This window comes from Phocoena phocoena, chromosome 8 (genome assembly GCF_963924675.1).
Source record: "Phocoena phocoena chromosome 8, mPhoPho1.1, whole genome shotgun sequence".
NCBI lineage: Eukaryota > Metazoa > Chordata > Mammalia > Artiodactyla > Phocoenidae > Phocoena > Phocoena phocoena.
This window is the reverse complement of record NC_089226.1, coordinates 80,416,502-80,436,809: the sequence shown is the minus strand read 5'-3', so window position 1 is coordinate 80,436,809 and position 20,308 is coordinate 80,416,502. Positions and strand designations below refer to the sequence as shown.

Genomic DNA, 20,308 nt, shown 5'->3' with positions numbered 1-20,308 from the left:
GTTTAATTCTCAACGGCTTATTTTCATGTTCTTAGGGGAGAACCTCAGGAACCCTCATTTATAGACTACAGTTTGATGATGTCTCTACATTAACAATATGGGGATTTATTACTATTAACTAGAAGCTTTGTTCACTGTATTTCAGAAGGCATCCTTAGTAAGACATAGGAACAGCAGAAATTTGCTTTACATTTTATTACCTCTGCACAACAACCTCAATCTCCAAACATGAGAAGATATTTGACCTCTACTATTAGTCATTGGTCTTTAAAAGATTTTTGTTTTCTTTTATGACATTCTTCACTCCATGAATGCCAATTTGTGCAAATGAAGGTATAAGACTTAGAACAAAAAGGTTCCAACAAGATGAGTCACACTCTAAGTTAACAGGTCATATCAAAACATGGGGAAAGGCTGTATGTGAATAATTACCATGAGACAAAGAAGTTTGTGGGAAAAAAAGTCAAAGTCAACTCAATATTAAATTGTTGACTTAAATTGGACATTAAATTTCTCATATAAAGATCCTTCTGACAGATTGGAAGAAATGTTGGAAAATACATTTGTTTCAGTAGAAATGTTTGTGCAGGTCTAGAATTGCAGATTAGTAACAGAATAGCTTACACATTTAGATAGAAGAAAGACTAATGTTCTTTTAGAAAGTAAGCTTCCCAAATGTAGGGGCCATGACAAATAATTTGGTGGAGGGGGTGCATAAAATGAGAAAAACATGCTTAAGCTTTGTTTCGTAGGTACAGGCTATTCAGTTCCTGGGCCAGTGTTGTGCATAGAGACAAGTGCTAATCTAAGCTTTTAAAATTAATTTAGATTTAAAAGAAATTATCCTATACTTTCCTAGAATGTGACCCTCTTTGTGTTATTTAATATATGTTACCTATTTAAATGATGGAGAATGTATTTCCAAGGTAGTGAGGAATGAAGAGGAGGTGTAAAGCTGTCTTACACATAGTACTGTGTCTGATTTAGTACCATAAATTTTAGTTTCTCTGGAGAAGGTTGAATCCAAGTGACTGTACAAGAAACAGGACACAACACACAATTGCTGACCTCTAGGATCTTGCCTTTTATGCAGTATTCAAAAGAATATGCATTAAATATAGTTCCTTTTACTTTTCACAAAAGGCATAGTTGGGCCTGCACCAAAATGGAACCATTGCTTCAGTATATTAATATTGTTAGTAGTCTAAAAGATCACATTGTATCTGTAAAAAAGAAAATCAGTATTAAAGTTATCCTCTTCACTACTCTGTGTAAAGACTGCAATGATTTTTCTTTTAGAATCCCAAATCTAGAGAAAGACTAAAGTCTATAATGAGTAGCAAACAAAACTGATTTATTATGTATGGATAGTGTTAGGTGTGGGCGTGTGATGGGAATTCTACAGTCTTAAAAAGAAATTAAATTCAGAGTGTTTTTGAGAAATTGATTTCTTGTTATGAGGAGAAATGCTTTATCAATACTCACCTGCCACCATCCATTCTCATGTCCAAGGGGCCATCCTTCCGAAGGGAAAAACCTCTTTCAGGGGCATCAAGTTGCATGGAGGAACACCCAAGATCCAAAAGAACCCCATCTAAAGTCCCTGGTTGCACTCCAGCTTTCATTAGTAAGGCTTCTGCCTGGCTGAACTGGCCCAGGATGGCTCGGATCTGTTTACTGGGGATAAACCCAGGAGATGGAAAAAACACTTATGTCATATTAAAGTCTTTCTTAAGGTCTAGGATCAATGAAAGGGAGCACATTTTATTATTAGCCTATTTAATCAATATATGTTTACTATGTGCCAACCACATGCTTTGTACTATATAAGGACATACAGATATGGAAACTCTATATCTTTGGTTTCAACATCAGAGGTGGTTTGATATAATTTTTTTTTTTTTTTTTTTTTGCGGTACGCGGGCCTCTCACTGTTGTGGCCTCTCGTTGCGGAGCATAGGCTCCGGACGCGCAGGCTCAGCGGCCATGGCTCACGGGCCCAGCCGCTCCGCGGCATGTGGGATCTTCCCGGACCGGGGCACGAACCCGCCTCCCCTGCATCGGCAGGCGGACTCTCAACCACTGCGCCACCAGGGAAGCCCGGTTTGACATAATTTTATTCTTGCTAATAAACACAATTTATTTTATACTTTGTGAAGGTATATAAGTTTATGAATTAGAAAAACTTCCTGGTCAGACCCGTCCTTTTATTTATTTTTTTCTAAAAAAAAAATTCATATATCTCTGGGCTGGGAAAAGAAACATATGCCACTCTATCAAAAGAATAAACACCTGTGCACTGTTGATGGGAGTGTAAACTGGTATAGCCACTATGGAAAACAGTATAGAAGTTCTTCAAAAAATTAAAAATAGAACTACCATATCATCTAGCAATTCCACTTCTGGGAATATAACCAAAAGAAATAAAAACACTATGTTGAAGCAATATCAGCACACTCATGTTCATAAGAGCATTATTTACAACAGTCAAGACATGAAAACAACCTAAGTGTCTGTCAATGGATGAATGGATAAAGAACTTAAGATGTGTATATATATATTATTCAGCCATAAAAAAGAAGAAAATCTTGCCATTTGTGACAACATGGATGGACCCTGAGAGCATTATGCTAAGTCAGACAGAGAAAGACAAATACTGTATGATCTCATTTATATGTGAAATCTTGAGATTGAAAGAGAGAGAAAGAGAGAGGGAGAGGGAGAGAGAGGGAGAGAGAGAGAGAGAGCAAGAGAGAGAGAGAGAGAGAGAGAGAAAACCATGCTCGTAAAAAAAGAGATGAGATTTGTGGTTACCAGAGGTGGGGGATGAGGTTAAGGGGAATTGAATGAAGGTGGTCAAAAGGTACAAACTTCCAGACAAATAAGACAAATAATTACTAGGGGTGTAATGTACAACACGATGATTATAGTTAACACTACTGTGTGGTATTTATGAAAGTTGTTAAGAGAATAAATCCTAAGAGCTCTCATCACAAGGAAAATAATCCCTTTCTCTTTTGTGTTTATATGAGATGATGGCTGTTAACTAAACATTGTTGTAATCATTTCATAATATATGTAAGTCAAATCATTATGCTGGACACAAACTTGTACAGTGTTATATGTCAATTATTATCTCAATAAAACTGGAAAAAAATTTAACTTTTAACTAGTAAACCAATTTAAATATTTTTTTTCTTTCTGTTTTATTACTTATTATATGTCAAACATCTTCAAGCCAACCATTTTAGCTTTCTCCATATTCTTCACATAATTCAGGATAGGGGTGCTGTGCAGCGGCACACTTGAAGAATGAAACTATGCCTAAAATAAACGCCTTCTTACAGAAGCAATGTTTTAGCTCTCAGCAGGGCTTCCGAAGTGAATGGAGCATTCAGAATTAACAGACAGGCAAGGAGTTGGGATCACCTTACAGCTATATTAATTCTCCTTCCTACACAAAGTGAGATGCTGCCTTCAGGGTTCTTCAGAAGCCCTAGGGCAACTGGCATGCATTTTGGAAGGGGAATGAGAAGAGAAAAATTGGGCAACACTCTAAGACCTCATTCCCTCCATCTACAGGTGTATGGAGTGAGGGTAGATTTCAACAGTGTTGGGGAATTCATATCTATGATATTTACTTATATGTTATGTTGTTTAAGAATTTCACAGCTCATTGGTAATTTTTTCTCAAATTCCAATGGTGAAAGTGATTTTCAGATTCACTCACCAAATATTCACTAAATATCTGCTATGTGTCAGGCATTATGCTATTCTAAGGTATAAACAGATTAATAAATCATGGCTTTCTGAGCTTTGAGCTGAGAGAAAGGTATATAAATAAACTGTTTGCAAAACAATCTCATGGGTGCTAATAGTAGAGAGACAGACAAATTGCTATGTCTGTATTTGGAAAATATAAAATGAATATTAATACTAGCATTGAAAACAGAAATAGTAGAATCTTGGGATTGGAAGGCAACTCACAAATCATTTGTTCCAATTATTTAATTGACGCTTGAATCTTTTCCCTTTCCACCATCACTGCTGGGGGGCAGGGTGGGGAGGAGACTCATTGTTTTAATCATATCTCATTCACCCCATTGGTGAGGAAGGGATTCCCATTCTAAAATTATGGAAATGGTCAAGTGAACACACAGCACCTGACACTGGACAGATGAGATTGACAGGAGTTTATTAATCACATCCACTCACAGCCCAGGGGAGGAGGACACCAAATGCCATGCATGGCTACATGGGTGCTGCACTCAGGAACAGAGTGGACCGACAGGCTGTGAGAAGCAGATTTTATGGTATCAGTAGGGTAGGGTGCCGCATGCCCAAGAAAGGATGTGTTGGCTTGTTTGAATAATTCCACGGGCTGGCAGGGAACTGAAACCTGCTACTCAGGGATAAGCAGGTATTATGCCTGATCCTTTTGATAAGGAGTGTTGTTTGGCTAGGAACCTTCTCTGTGGAAGCACAGTGGGGAAGAAAAGTGTGGTTAGGCCATTTAAGATTCTTCCAGCTTTCCCTAAATGTCAAGAACACATAATACTGGGCTTAAATTTTAGGCCTTACCTCACAGTCATTTAGCCCGTGTTTGAACATTCCCAGTAAATAAAAACTCACTATTGGTTTTTGGTTTTTAAAATTTTTTTTTAGTCAGTTGTTTTTTTAGTGAAGTTGCTGGCTGTTTCCTCACTATTTCTATAACTTTTGTTCCAGGTATCAGTCCGTGGAAAACAATTAAAAACCCATGGCAGCCTGTTACATATCTATTGTTAGTTATTGTAAGCGATACTTGTTGGCTACCTCTTAGTTGCCAGTCTCTTTTTTCCAATAGGACGTCAAAATTTCAGCCTTGTATCTTGGGAGAGAATGATCATATCCATGATTGTTTATGTCAACTTGGCTTGGCAAAAGTACCCAGTTATTTAATCAAACAATGATCTAGGTATTGCTGTGAAGGTTTTTTTAGATGTGGTTACCATTACAGTCAGTTCCCTGTAAGTAAAGGATATTACCTTCCATAATGTGGGTGTGTGTCATCTGATCAGATGAAAGGCCTTAAGAGCAAAAACTGAGGTTCCCCAGAGGAAAAGGAAATTCAATCTCAAGACTATAGTATCATCTCCTATCATAGTTTCCAGTCTGCTGGCCTGCCTTACCATTTCAGACTTGCCAGTCCCCACAATGTGAGCCAATTCCTTGAGATAAATCTCTCTCTCTCTCTCTCCATATATATATATATATATATATATATATATGATGCGTATGTGTGTATATGTATGTATATCTCCTACTGGTTCTGTTTCTCCTGAGAATTCCATCCTAATGGATATAATATCTCTGCTCAAGAGGTAGACTTCTGATTAGCTAAGCTAATTTGCACACATGACCACCATGGCCCCTATAGTTTGTTCTAAGATTGGCATGTGTCACACCTCTGGCCAATAAGATACAAGAGATATTTCCTAGGGACTTGGGGAAAGAAAATTGTTTTCTTCCATTGAGCCATGGGAAGAAAAATATTTTTCAGACTCTCACTTGATATGAAAAAGCACATAGCTCTGATCATTGTCAGCAGATATCTTGGCCCAAAGAAGGGAGAGGGTAGCAGCCAATTTGGCCAAAACTCTACAAAGCATAGAGAAAGATTAACCATGCCATTAGATTGAACCTCACCTAAAATCCAACTTGTGTCTGAACTTTTGAGTTATATGAGCTCATAAATTACCTTTGTTATTTAAAACCAGTTTGAGTTGTTTTTTTTTTTTTACTTGCAATGGAAAACATAACTATTATAGCTATCATGCTTCTCAGGTGTTCATTTCTCTAAATCATACAACTCTTGTTTGTTTCTTCTGCTATTCTCTATGCAAAAAGTCTTTTACCATGCAAGATGCTCTTTTCTGAATGTGTCCCAGTTTGCCTATGTCCCTAGATCTAAACTCCATAATGATCAGCACAGAATAAAGTAAATTCTTTCCTCTTTTGTTCTAGTTATTATATTAATACAGCTCAAGATCAAAATAGTTTTAGAATTTGTTTCACACTGTTGACTTATACTATCTAATACCATTGTACACCACTGCTAAGCCTGTTTCCTCCACACTGTACTTGTGCAGTTTTGTTTTGTTAATTATTGTAGATCTAGTACAATCTCTAACCTACATATTTTCTACAACCCTTTAGGATCCAGGTATTATCTTGAACCATAGAAATCTTCTTTACACTTCAGCAAAAGCCTCAAACAAATCACTATTGCCCAGTCTTAATTCCTTAGCATTAGAGCTATATCCTGCTTAAAGCTAATAATATAATTGTAAAATAAAAATAATATCTTACGGGAGATGTTTGCATTCTTGGACACCCTCAAACATAACTGTTTAACACTAATATTCAGTTAGTTTTAGGCATGGCAAAGAGTAAGTAACAAAAATATAATCCTCACCATAATCATATACAAGTATGAGAATATCATATGGGGAAAAAAAAGTAACCATGAGACAACACCACAAAGTAAATCATGTGTTTAAGGCAGAGTCTTCTGATGCTATATCAGTTATAGAAATAGATTATTATATCAGTTTCTAGAATTAGATTATTCTCATAGTAAACAAAAAAACATCTACAAGTATGCCAACAAACTGTTGAAAACTTAGCCTTAACTTCAGACCCTGGGGCATTATTTCACATATGCAATTATACTGAGGCTAATTTTCCTGGGTAGGAAGATTCCACGCCCACTTTTTTCTTTCTTCTTCTCTTTCTTCTTTCCTTCCTCTCTCCCTTCCTTCCTCAGGTCCTCTCTCTTCCTTCCCTCCCTCCCTACTTCCTTCCTTTCTTCCTCTTTTATTCAAATTTTAAGTTCTTAGTATTTTTGCATATGTATTTTACAAGTGTTATAAAGCAAGTAACAGAAAAGTGTGAAATCGCCAGAGAGGATCATGATGGTCACAAAAACAGAGCCAAACCAGGACATTTAGCCATAACTACAAATACAGAATTTATCATTGTCATCATCATTTGTCGTTACCCTAGGATCCCCAGGATGTAAGTAAAATGTTGCTTGTGACTCAAAGCACATGTTACATGAGAAGATTCTACAACCCAACGCCAAGAAAAATAAGGCACTTAGCAATAGAGTGCCAGTAATACCCTAGTTCCTGGAAGCCATTTTTTGAGGCTTTGACCAAGATAAGTATTGTTAATCTTGACTCTGGCAAGTCATCTGCACTTGGAGTACAAGTTTTGGGTTTGTTTTATTATAAAGGATCCTAGTACATACTGAGGCTAGTGATGTAAGAGTAGCTACTACGTGATTTAGGATTAAACATGGAACTTCACCATTCCTGTAACTGCATACAGTGTAATGATAGCAGTTAAGGATAGATTACTCAACAAATTATAAAAGTAGATCTAGATTCTTTCTAAAAAGAACAAATCATTTAGCTGTGAAGGAATTGAGGTCTTAGACAGGGAGATGGAAACAGATTCAGGCATGAAAGAATAAGTTAAGAGATATAATTCATTAGAACTGGCTCAGTCACTAAAACTGAGGCATCAAGTCAGTATCAGCCGCGAAGGCAACCTCATGTAAAGTCACCTAAGCTACAGACTAGGCCATCGTCAGTCCATTATCAGGAACCCTGTGGCGAAATCTGAGGGTACACTGAGCTAGCAGATGGATATGCAGAGAACTCTGATCATATGGACCAGAGTGACAAGCAGAACAATGTAAAGAAGAGAAGAAAACTAACATTTCTTAAGAAGATGCCAGGAATGTATTCAGATACTTAAAGTTCGTTTCAGGGTTCACTTTGTCATTTACTTTAATCATTCATTTTGTGTGTGCATTTGAGGGCATACCTAGGTGATAACATTCCCTAAGAAGATATGAAGAGCAAAATCCAAATTGTTTTTGCGGGGGTGAAGGTCTGATTACAGTGGATCCAAGCCTTTCTCACGTTAGTATCAGCATTAATCCATGAAATCCCAGCGTGCTACCTGTTTTCTAGTCATTAAATTTTATTGGTCTGTAGGCACAGAGCAGGGACCTTGGCTGTTTTTATCACTTCATTAGGCACCCCCCAAGCAAGGAATTCAGAGGGAGCCAAAGCAGTGGATGAAGGCATGGCTCATATTTGAGCAATGGTAAGAGCAAACATTTATAGAATGCTTCCTATGTACTAGACCCTGTGCTAAGTGCTTTATACTTATTAAATCATTTCATCCTTATGACAACCCTATGAGCTAGGTGACATTATAACCCACATTTTGCAGATGAAGAAACAAGTACAAAGAATGAAGTCACTTACTCAAGCCATATAGCTAGTAAGTGCTGGAATTAGAATGCAAACTCAGTCCTTTCTGGCTCCAGAGTCATGTTCTTAACCACTACACTGTAATACCTAGGTTTCTATTTATTTAGTGCCATTTCAGACCTCTAACTCTTCATCATTATAACCTTGTCATGATCCATAAATCTGCCTAGTTTTTCTGATTTTTTTATTAAAATGCTTTAATTGTTTTCAATGTTTGCCATCTCTTCATAGCTATAGGTCTGCAGATTCGGCACTCAACAAATATTTGCTGAATAAGGATTATCTACCAGGTACTGGAATACAGGAATATAAAAATGAACAACAGCACACAATATAGAAAGGTATATACACAAACGTATATAAATCACTGAGGAGATGGTTTATTTCTTCTTTAAACAGCAATGGTAGAGCAGAAAGGGGAAACTGCATCATAAGGCTTATGTTTAAAAATTGGTTCTGATACTTATTAACCCTATGGTATTGGACAAGTTATTTAATATCTCTCAGTTTCAGTTCCCTGTGTCTCATGGTATTTAAGTTTTTCCCCTTTGAGGCAGCCTGGTATGGTAGAAGTATCTCAGTAAGTTCTGGAATCAGAGTGAATCAGATTATTAACTTTTTAATTATTTATCCCTTTACGACACAGATTCTTTATTTGTACCATGTGGGCAACAGAGCAATTCCAAACTCACAAAGCTTTGGTGAAGAGTATGTTAATCAATGTACATGAGGACAGCTACTAAGATGCCTAGGCAAAGGAAGGCCCTCAATAAATGTTACCTCTCCCTCTGTTCCAACCTGCTTTTCTTCCCTTAGAGATTCTTCTTATGATTTGGTCACTGTGCTGCCAACTGAAAGTTGGGAGCAGTAGCAAGGATTTGCTCCAGGCACACCAAATGCAGGGCCATACTGACTATAAAGAATTCTTCTCCACTCTCTTTTATGTGCTGCTACTGGGCTGTATTTCTCCTTCCATTTCACCATGCTCTTGTTATAGTTTGAGAACTGTTCACTTTTTGATATGTTAATGTTTACCATACTACATAAAGGTCCAAGATGTTGATTTTCATAATAATTGTGATCACTTTTTAAACATTATTAAAAGATACACTTGCTCAAATAATATTTTCATACACTGTAGAGATGGAACGAAAAGATGTTTTTGTTCTGCATAATCTGCTCAAAATCTTTGATAGCATTATCTTTACTGACCATTGTCTTTCCCTTCAGGAAATACTTTCTAAAAATTGATTTAGTCATTTATTCACAACTCATATATTGACTTGAATAAAGCACATTTTAGAAATGATGAAATGTAATTATATTTCTATCTTTCAGTTACCCTTTCAAAATGTATTCAATGGTGTAATATTCCTCTGTTCTGGAATAACAGTTTCGGAGGCTATAATGTCTTTGAAATTCCATTGTCCAGTAAGAGGTTAAAGTACTAATTTATATTAGACTTTCATAAGACAATTACGCATGTTGTGTTCTCCAGGGTAATCTTAAAAAGTATAGTAAAATAAAGTATAACATATGAGCAAACAGAGAGAGAAGATAGAATGATGATAACAAAAAAGGTGGCAATAAAGAAGAAAAAAAGGAACAAAGAACAGGTTGATACATAAAAAACTAACAGGAAGATAGTACATAGATCCAAACCCAAATACACCAGTAATTATATATTTTTTTATTTTTACTTTTTTTGTTTTTGTTTTTGTTTTTTGCGGTACCCAGGCCTCTCACTGTTGTGCCCTCTCCCGTTGCGGAGCACAGGCTCCGGACGCGCAGGCTCAGCGGCCATGGCTCACGGGCCCAGCCGCTCCATGGCACGTGGGATCTTCCCAGACCGGGGCACGAACCCATGTCCCCTGCATCGGCAGGCGGACTCTCAGCCACTGCGCCACCAGGGAAGCCCCATCAGTAATTATATTAAATACTCTGACTGAATACTCTAATTTAAAAAAGATTTTCAAAATCCAATGATATGTTGCTTATAAAAGACAAATTAACTATTAGGACACAGAGAACTCAAAAATAAGAAGATGGAAAAAATGTTAATGCAAACACTACACTAAAGAAAGGTGGTATCAGATACAGCAGGTTGAAACAGTACTAGAAATAAAAAGAGGCATTTTATCATGATAAATGGGTCAAATCTACCAAATGGCATGCAAATTACAAATCTTTATATTCCTAATAATAAAGCTTCAAAATATGAAGCAAAAACTGACAGAACTAAAAGCAGATGGATAAATATATAACCATAATGGTAGATTTTAAAATATCACTCTTAGTAAATATTGACTAAGCAGAATAACATATAGGAAATTTGAAACACACAATTATCAAGTTTGATTTAACTGACACAAAAAACTCCATACTCCAAAACTACACGAGTGTATATATTTTTAAAGACACACTGAATTTGTAAAACATAGACTATCTGCTGGGGTTATCAGACTAGTTTCATCAAATTTCAAAGGGCTGATATCATACAGAGTATATTTTCTAAGCACAGTGGAATTTAAGTAGAAATCAATAATAGGAAAAGTCCTATTAGAAAGTCCACAAATGTTTGGAAATTAAGTAATAGGCTTCTAAATAATCCAGAAAATAAAGAAAATTAATAAATATTTTAAACTAAACAATACTTAAAGAGTACAACATAACTTACCACCTAATGAAAATGCAACACATCAAAACTTGTGGAATACTTCTAAAACCATTATTGAGAAAAATGTACATAAAAGAATGCTGAAAATCAATGATCTATGCATTCTTGTTTCACAAATTAAACGATAACAGCAACAATCTATGGAATAGGATAAAAAATGATTTGCAAATGATGTGACCAACAAGAGGTTAATATCCAAAATATACAAATAGCTTATAAAACTCAATATCACACAAACAAAGAATCCAATCAAAAAATGGGCAGAAGATCTAAACAGACATATTTCCAAAGAAGACATACAGATGGCTAACAGGCACATGAAATTCAACATGTTCAACATCACTAATTAAGAGAATTGCAAATCAAAACTACAATGAGGTACACCTCACACTGGTCAGAATGGCCATCATCAAAAAATCTACAAAGAATAAAGGCTGGAGAGGGTGTGGAGAAAAGGAAACCCATGTACACTGTTGGTGGGAATGTAACTTGGTGCAGCCTATATATATACACACACACACACACACACACACACACACACACACATACATACAATAGAATGTTAGCCATAAAATAATGGAATATTGCCATTTGCAGCAACATGGATGGACCTAGAGGGTATTATGCTTAGTGAAATACATCGGACAGAGAAAGACAAATACTATATAACATCATTTATATGTGGAATCTAAAAGAATAATAAAATGAATCTATATACAAAACAGAAACAGACTTACAGACATGGAAAACAAACCTATGGTTACCAAAGAGGAGAGGGAGGAGGGGAGGGAGAAATTAGGAGTATGAGATTAACAGATACAAAGTAATATACATAAACAATAAGGATTTACTCTATAGTATAGCAAAATTATACCCAATATCTTGTAATAACCTACAATGGACTATAATCTGCAAAAAACAAAAGCAAAAACAAAAACCCAAATCATTCTACTGTACACCTGAAACTAACAAAATATTGTAAATCAACTCTACTTCAATAATAATAATAATGAAAAAGACAATACCAAATTAAAATCCTAAAAAGAGGCAGAAAATTATAAATACAAGAGCAAAAAAAGAGAAAGAAATAGAACAGAAATAATTAAAGAAAAAACAAAAATTTGTTCTTTGAAAATACTAAGAAAATTCATTAATCCCTTATAAGGGTAATCAAGAATAGAGAATGAACAAATTATTAACATAAGGGGTAAAAAAAAGAACATGTCACTACAAATCTTACAGGCATTAAAAACACAATAGGACATTATCAAGAACTTTACGATAATAAATTTGAAATTTAGATCAATGAAAAAATTCCCAGAAAAATCATAACTTACTAAAACTGTCCTATGAAGAAATGTAAAATATAAATAGTCTTAAAAGCATTAAGAAACTAAATCTGCAATTATAACGTTCCACAGAGAAGACAACAAGCCTAAACAGCTTCACCATGAATTCTTCCAAACAGTTAAAACAGCATCAATTTGATATAAACCCCTCCAGAGAATAGAAAAAGAGCCATTCACAAAGCCAGCATAACCCTGCTATGAAATTAAACAAGTACATTACAAAAAAGCAAAACTAAAGGCCAATCTTTCTCATGGGCAAAATAACAAAAGTTAACAGAATATGAGCATATCAAATCCAGCCACATATATAAGGGATGATATCACTAGGTTGATATCCACTTGGCAAGGTCTGTGAAGCAGTTGAACATGCAATAACACTGAAGCTAAGGAGAGAGGTCAGGGCTGGAGAGACAACTTTTGTAATTGTCTTAAAAGAGTAGGGATTTAGAAAATGTTTATTAAATGAATATACAACAGGATTTTAAAACGGAAAAATTCTTCTGGTCTCAGTTTCAGGCCAATATAATCAGGAAATAGATAACCACTGCTAAAAGAAATACCAAATAAAAATGCAATTTTCCCAAATACATGGCCTAGAGAAGGTTTCATTACACTTGGGCCCCTCATAGAGATGTTTATTTAATTTTATATTATAAAAGACATTAGAAAATGAACAAGAATTCTAATAAGAAAATTTTCTTGGCAAGAACTGCTTCCTTGCTTAATTTTCTTGGCATCTCACTTTACTCATTTTAATGATATTCAAACACTTAATCCTTGATTCCATGTAATTCTCACATAAAAATATCTATATCCTCTGTGCTTAAATCACCCAGCCCACTCCCATACCCCACATTCTCTCTCTCTCTCTCATTAAAGACTACACTGTTCCAATGATTGGTGATAATTTCTTCTTCTAGACTGCAGTAGAGCTTACTTATGATTCATTTGGCACTCAGTACATGCTACTTTGTAATGTTGTTTATCTTTTTATCACACTGCCTCTGCAACAAAACTTAAACCTATTACGGGTCATATAGACCATGTTATACAGCTTTTGGTATGTGCAGTACCTAAAAGATTCTAAGTGTTCAATGAAAGTTTTTTTGATGATGAAAGCGGTGACGATTTTAAAGGCATTAACATTTTTTAAAGGCATCAAAGATGAGAACTCAGTAATAAAAAGCTCAATGTTTTTTCCATCATACTTTGCTAAGAAATACATGTAAGATACACAGTAAACTAATACAGACTTGGAGGGACAAACAGTTATGCAGTGTGTAGCCTGTAAATTTAAGTCAATACACTCATTAGAAGGGCTTAAGTTTCAGGCATTTATTTTTCACATTTGTAAGAGTCATGAGGTGTTTTATGGAACCACCTTATAACCATAGTCAATCAACCTAAAGTAGTGTATTTTAAGTTTTTGTTCATGATATTTTGCCACCTACATTATCACGGAAGAAATTTGTTCATGGTAACTTGCGACCTACATTATCATGGAAGAACTTAAATATACTCAAAGGAAAAAATGCTAGCATGTTCTATTAACAAAGGAAATAAAATTCACAATTCATACATACTAACCAAAGCCAGGGATTTCAGTTAAGGTTAAATTTAACTCATTCAATAAGGAAGGAAACTTTGAAGTGCTTTAATTTAAAGGCTGGTATTACAATACTATTTAAATAAAATTCCTTTTTGGAGTCTCCTTTTTTTCCCTTCTGGAGAACTTTAAAAAGTCCCAGAAAAAATGCATTTTATTTCATATGTACAGAGGTTTTACATATCTACAGAGATACGTAAGAGTGTTGGTTTTCTCTGCATAATAATTATCAGATAGTATTTGAGAAATGATGTTTAAGCGGCTCCTTCTATGATTTCTAATATTTCTGACTCCTTATGCTAGATAAACCCACTCCCTTCATATTATCCTCTTATCCAATTTTCTATAAAGCTTCGTGTGATAATTGGAATAAAAAGTGTCCATCTTTTGGGGGCATCATTTTCCAAAACTTACATGTTCTTAAGTAGTTCTGATGAATTCAGCCTCTAAAAAATCACCATGCATATACACTGCCAAAATATCCCATTGATTCTATCAGTTATTCAGGAAGATCTCTCATGACTTAAACATTAATAGTTTCGAATGCCTGGCATTGATGACGCCGGGTGCTTGGATGACTGCCTGAACTCAGGTCTGAAGGGACCAGATGATTTAATCTAATGGTCTCTAATTAAGGGTGAATATCATGATCATCTGGAGAATGCTTACAAATTATGGAAGTTTTATTACCATCCTAAAAAATCAACATCAAGACAAACATGCTATATTTGGGGGATTTTTCTGAAGAGTTCTTATTCTCATAGCTCTCTTTAAGGAGCAATGGTTAGATATGGCCAAAAAGAAAATAGGTTTAGGTATGTCTATCAAGACCAAGAGGAATGGCAAATTCTTGAGGCTGATGATAGCTTTTATACGCTAAGTACACACAACAACCATAAAGCAAAAGAGTAAGAAAAATTAAATGCTTACTGTTATGGTAAAGGATAACAATTGCTACATAAGGCAAGGGATGGCAGCTGCTAGGAACACTGAGGCTTGGGAATATTAGTTGTGTGTCGCCCCCTTCCAAAGAGAAGAGAGAAATTCTACTTACTGGTGATGAGCAATGAGGTCACTGTCACAAGTATGTCCTGTGAGGTCACTAAGCTGTCCTTATGCATCAACAGGTCCTAACTCTAGTGTGTAAGTCTGAAATTACCAGTTCCTACCCTAGTATCTTTTGATGGGTGGACTTAAAATGGCACTGTAAATTTAAATTCAGTTTAAATAAAGAAATAAAAGTCACTAAATACAACCAAGAATTTTAAAATGAAGGAAAAATCCATAATGGAAGTCAGTAGTGATTTTCAAATGAAGAGAGCAGTCATTAGCTAAAAATTCAGTCTGATGTTTGAATTTTTAAATTAATGCACATTTTCATCTACTCTATGATATATCTATATTCACTTTAATAAAAATAATGTTTAATTATAAAACAATGTTTAATTTAACAATTCAAATTGTTGCTCTAGGAAGACATACCATGTTTTTCCTGTAATCTTGAATACTCACTGACAACACTTCTGACAACATATTAAAATGATGCATATTAAAACGAAGCATCCAGAGAAGGAAAAGACAGCCTGCAAACCTTTGTCATATTGGTGGTTCTCATTAGTTTCAAAACTCAGTGTGGTTATTACATAATGTAACAAGATTATGGCAAATAGCTAATGGTTTTTAGTTTAAGGAAAAGAAAATATGGCCTTTCTGACCTCTTAAAAAAATCATTAAAACTAAAAATTGATAGTGAGATTTTAGTGAATTTTCATTGCTTTTTTAAGTTCAGAGGGAGTAAGAAAAATGCATTCCCTCTGTAAATGCAAATTAATTAGCTGAATATGTGTCAGGAGCAAATTTTTTAGCCATACTATTTTCCAATGACCTCTCTCTGAAAAGGTTTTTCTGTACTTTTCGGTTGCTTAGTTTTATTTCTGTGACTACTGTATATCATTTCTCATTTTAAAAGAATATTCAAGTGTACATTAGCAGGAGACAATTTCCCAAACAAAGCATGAATTTAGTTAATGTACGTCTTGAGTGGCATTATTTTGCAAAAGGGTGACTGCGTGATTAGGTTCAAACCTGGAATTGATGATTTGTATATGACATATAAGTTAAATTATTCTAAAATCTGGAGGCTGTGGCTCTAGATGCATAAAAATAATAACAGTTGTTGGCTATAATAGATTTAATCAATTTTATAATTTCTCTTATTTCAAACACAACATTACATTGCAGAAAGTAGAGCCTGCTGATAACACTGCAAACATAAAAATTACTTTAAGACCACACTACTTTTTATTTTAGGAAATCCCATAGGGATGTTTGACATAATTCTGAGTATATGTGGAATCCAGTTGGAAAATCAAATCAAAAGAATAAATCATCTATATATTAAGTTTAAATTTTGAAATGTTAATATTCTTTATGCACAGATAGGATGCTTTTGAGATTTTTAAGGAAATCGGTCTGCTACAGACACTTTCTGAATACTTCTATGTGTCAAATACTACATTAGATACTAAGGTCCCTATTGTAAGAGTTCATAACAGTGCACAACTTTATGATTCACAGAATATTTTAACTTAATCACATTTTGACCTTCATCACAATTCTATAAATTATATAATGTAAACACTTTTCTCCTTACTTTATGATGATTGAAACTTGAGATTAGAGAATATTTTTCTTACACATCTTTCTATAAAATAATCTAGCACAGTAATAGGGGGCAGAATGGGTACTTGATAAATATTTGATAACCAGTGAATTGCTCAAGGTCACACAGCTAGTAGTGGTAAAGGTAAGTACTAAACTTAGGTCAGTTAGTTCCAAGACCAAGATGTCAAAGTATTACTATAGATAGCTTTGAGAGGTTAATTCAGGGCATCTGTTTGCACATCTCTCTGATGAAACTGATTCAACACCTTCTTAATATAGTAATTCTAGAGCTATGTATACATTTTTTTTTGAAAAGGTGGAATGGCATGCCAGGAGAAAAAGTCTATTCATTGCTCTACTTTTAGCATCCACCCTTGAGGGGGAGGAGGCAGTAAAGAAATGGAATTATAGAGATCTAGCATCTATGTCACCCATGTGGATGGCTAGACCACTGGCAAGTATTACCAGACTGAAATTATCTGCCTGATGAAAAACTTATGTGCACTTGAGAATAGGAACTATCCAAATATCAATCTTGAATCAGAATTAACCAGGTTAGCTTCATACCAACCAACAAGGTTTCCTGGAACAACTACATATCTCAACTTTAAAAACTGCAAAAATAAAATCTGAAATAACACATTTTTGCAGTAAGTACTAAAATGAATTCATTCAGATTTTGGGGTCAATTACTTAGGTTATTTCATTTGTGTTTAAATTAGTTTTACAATAAATATTTATTGAAAGGCATTTTCAGGACTGCTAGGCTAGATGATAAAATGTCCAGAAATGCTGTGTGTCTTTGGGTAAATCATTTCTATATCTGGGCCTGCTTAATCATTATAAAATGCCAGATCTGGACTTAAAATACCTCTCAAATACCAGGAAGCCCATAGTCAGTAATTTTTGTATAACAATAGCTAACATTATTGAACCCTTACTATGTGTCAGGCACTGTTCTGAGCATTCTCTTTGTATAAAGCGTATAATTTTCAAACATATCTGAGGTAGGTAGTATTATATTCCCCCACTGTATAGATAAGGAAACTGAGGCAGCAGAGTTAAGAAACATCTTGAAGGGTTACATAGCAATTAAGCAGCAGAGCTGGAATTCTAACCTAGGCAGTCTAGTTCTAAAGCCTGTACTATTAAGCACCATGCTGTATTGCCTCTGAGACAACAAGAGTTACTAAGTCCAATAGCACGAATGATAGTTACCATTTATTGTTATTATTATGTGCCAGACATTGAGTTAAGGGCTTTATGTTTGTTATTTCGTTTAATCCTTAGAAAAACAATAATCTTTGAGGTAGTCATTATTATACCTATTATACAGGTCAGGAAACTAACTCAGAATTTTGAAATAATCTGCTCACTGTCAGAGGTAGTGACAGGCTGAAATTCTAATCCTGTTTGCTCTGTTTCCAATGCTTCTACTTTTAACCACTGGGCTATTATGATGTTTTGTAAGAAATATACTACTTTTGGGGTTGGAACTCATCCTATACATTTTGCATCTCAAAAGAGTCTTGGTGGGTTTCAGGAGAAAAAGATGTAGCTGGAAAAAATTATAACATGCTGAAAGGGTTACCAGTATGGAGCTTTCCTACTAAATTTATATATAAGCATTTGAATTTTCCCAGGAAAAACAATCAATATGCGATTAACAGACACACACTAATATACATAAAACAGATAGGCAACAAGGACTTACTGTATAGCAAAGGGAACTATATTCAATATCTTGTAATAATCTATAATGGAAAATAATCTCAAATATATATATATATATAAAACTGAATCACTTTGCTATATACCTGAAACTAACATAATATTGTAAATCAATTACACTTCAATTTTAAAATGTGAGAATTAATAATACCACATTAAAAATAATAGTACTAATGATTGTTGAATCTGAGGTCTGACACTAAAGTTTGAGAGAATAACTTTCTCTCCTCAGATTAAATGCAGGCATCTCCTTAACTGACACAACTGAGTTATTCCATACACACAATTCTGGCAATGTTTCATACAAGGTTTTAAGAGCAGCTAGGTCACTAAGTAAAAAACTGAAATCTTTTTCCTCTTCTTAATTCCAAATGGTGGTCCCTTCATATCCAATTTGAAATGCACTGGCAGAGCTCAGCATGTAAGCTGGCACTTGGCTGGCTCAGAAGTCAAGGGACTTTAACTCCATGCATGGATGCACAGAGTATTTTGGTACCTTTGGGAAAAAAGCAGTAAAGCTAAGCAGGAGGAAAACCTGTCTGTAACTGATTATATTACATTTGTACAAAATGGTGTCACTCCCATCACTTCTAAAGACTCTACTGTTGGAAGTAAACAAGTGCTAAGGTATCCTCTTGAAACAGAGCAACAGCAATAATGCCAACAAACATGGTAGAACTATGCAGTATCCATATCCATTGTAATAAACAACAATAATAATATGCAACTAATCCCCTTCCATAAAAGAGTAATCAGTCATTAAATTAAGAAAAATAAAACAATAATGCTTGGCTTTTAAAAAGAAACTTTTAAAAGGCTCAATATATATAATGTTAGTATATATATACACATATATAAACATATTTAAATATATATTATATATCTTAAGAATACAAAGCATATGCATATTATATATACACACATGCATATATATTTATGTATTATATGTAATTTTTTAGTTCTAAGAGGAAAAGAAATCTAATTGGTCAAAATCAGTCATAAAACTTTAACCATGTTTCTACAAAAAACAGCAGTGCCAAAGGGTAATGCATTGCTAATGGTTTCCAGTAGAATAAATAGCTACTCTGACGTCAAAACTTTGTTACACTCCAATAACTGGCTCACTTGGGGTTTCAGGTACAGCAAGTTACATGTCAGTTTTAAATAAAGTTATAAAAATAGAATGCCTGGTGAGCCATATTGTCTCTATGCAACCTGATATGTTATGATTTATATCCAATAAAACGTTAACAAAGGTGATAGATTATACCAAAATAGTATCTGGTGGTTTAGGATGCCCTGCTCCTTAAATTTCAGGTAAAAAAATGCTATAATTTACTTTGTCTTTTCCTAAAGTGTATAAAGTATATAACTGAGTTACCCACTGTTAGCACATGTCAAATCAGAAATATTTACATAACAAAGTGATTCATGAACTGGTAAATCTCCCTTGATAAGATATAATAATAATATTTTAACCAGGGACATGGAGCAATAAGGAACAGTAAGTCTACAGAATGCAAAAAAAAGAAGGGTTATTATGTTAGTCATATAGGAATATCAGTCATTTTTCAGAAAAGATATTGCTCAAATAAATATAGGAATTTACAATCAAAATGGAGCAATTGTGCCACCTTACCTTAGAACTAGAATTGAAACTGTAAGTTGAAAACCCCAAAAGATGTGTTCCAATTATGTATTATATTTAATAATGAAAAGATGCCAATTAACACAGTTTCATTTTAAAGTGGGTGCAAATGAGATCTTATAAGGCTTGAAGAATCCATCAAACAGAATATACAATCAGAATGATAATGGTTTTCTATAACAGTGTCTTGCTACGGATGGCATAGAGAATATATTTGTGTAGAAAAGGGGAATACAATTCCTATTTCAGCAACAGTATTTACAGAAATATTATCAAAACCAAGCAATATATATTCAAATTACT

General features: G+C 34.5%; 1 protein-coding gene across 2 annotated transcripts in view; it reads right to left on the bottom strand.

Moving 5' to 3' along the window:
* METTL15 (methyltransferase 15, mitochondrial 12S rRNA N4-cytidine) overlaps positions 1 to 20,308 on the bottom strand; it is a 195,703-nt gene that overhangs the window by 52,436 nt on the left and 122,959 nt on the right. For both annotated transcript variants that reach the window (XM_065882712.1, XM_065882713.1), the window contains one exon: positions 1,486 to 1,677. In XM_065882712.1, the coding sequence (XP_065738784.1) occupies positions 1,486 to 1,677 (192 nt within the window). The remainder of the gene's footprint in view (positions 1 to 1,485; positions 1,678 to 20,308) is intronic.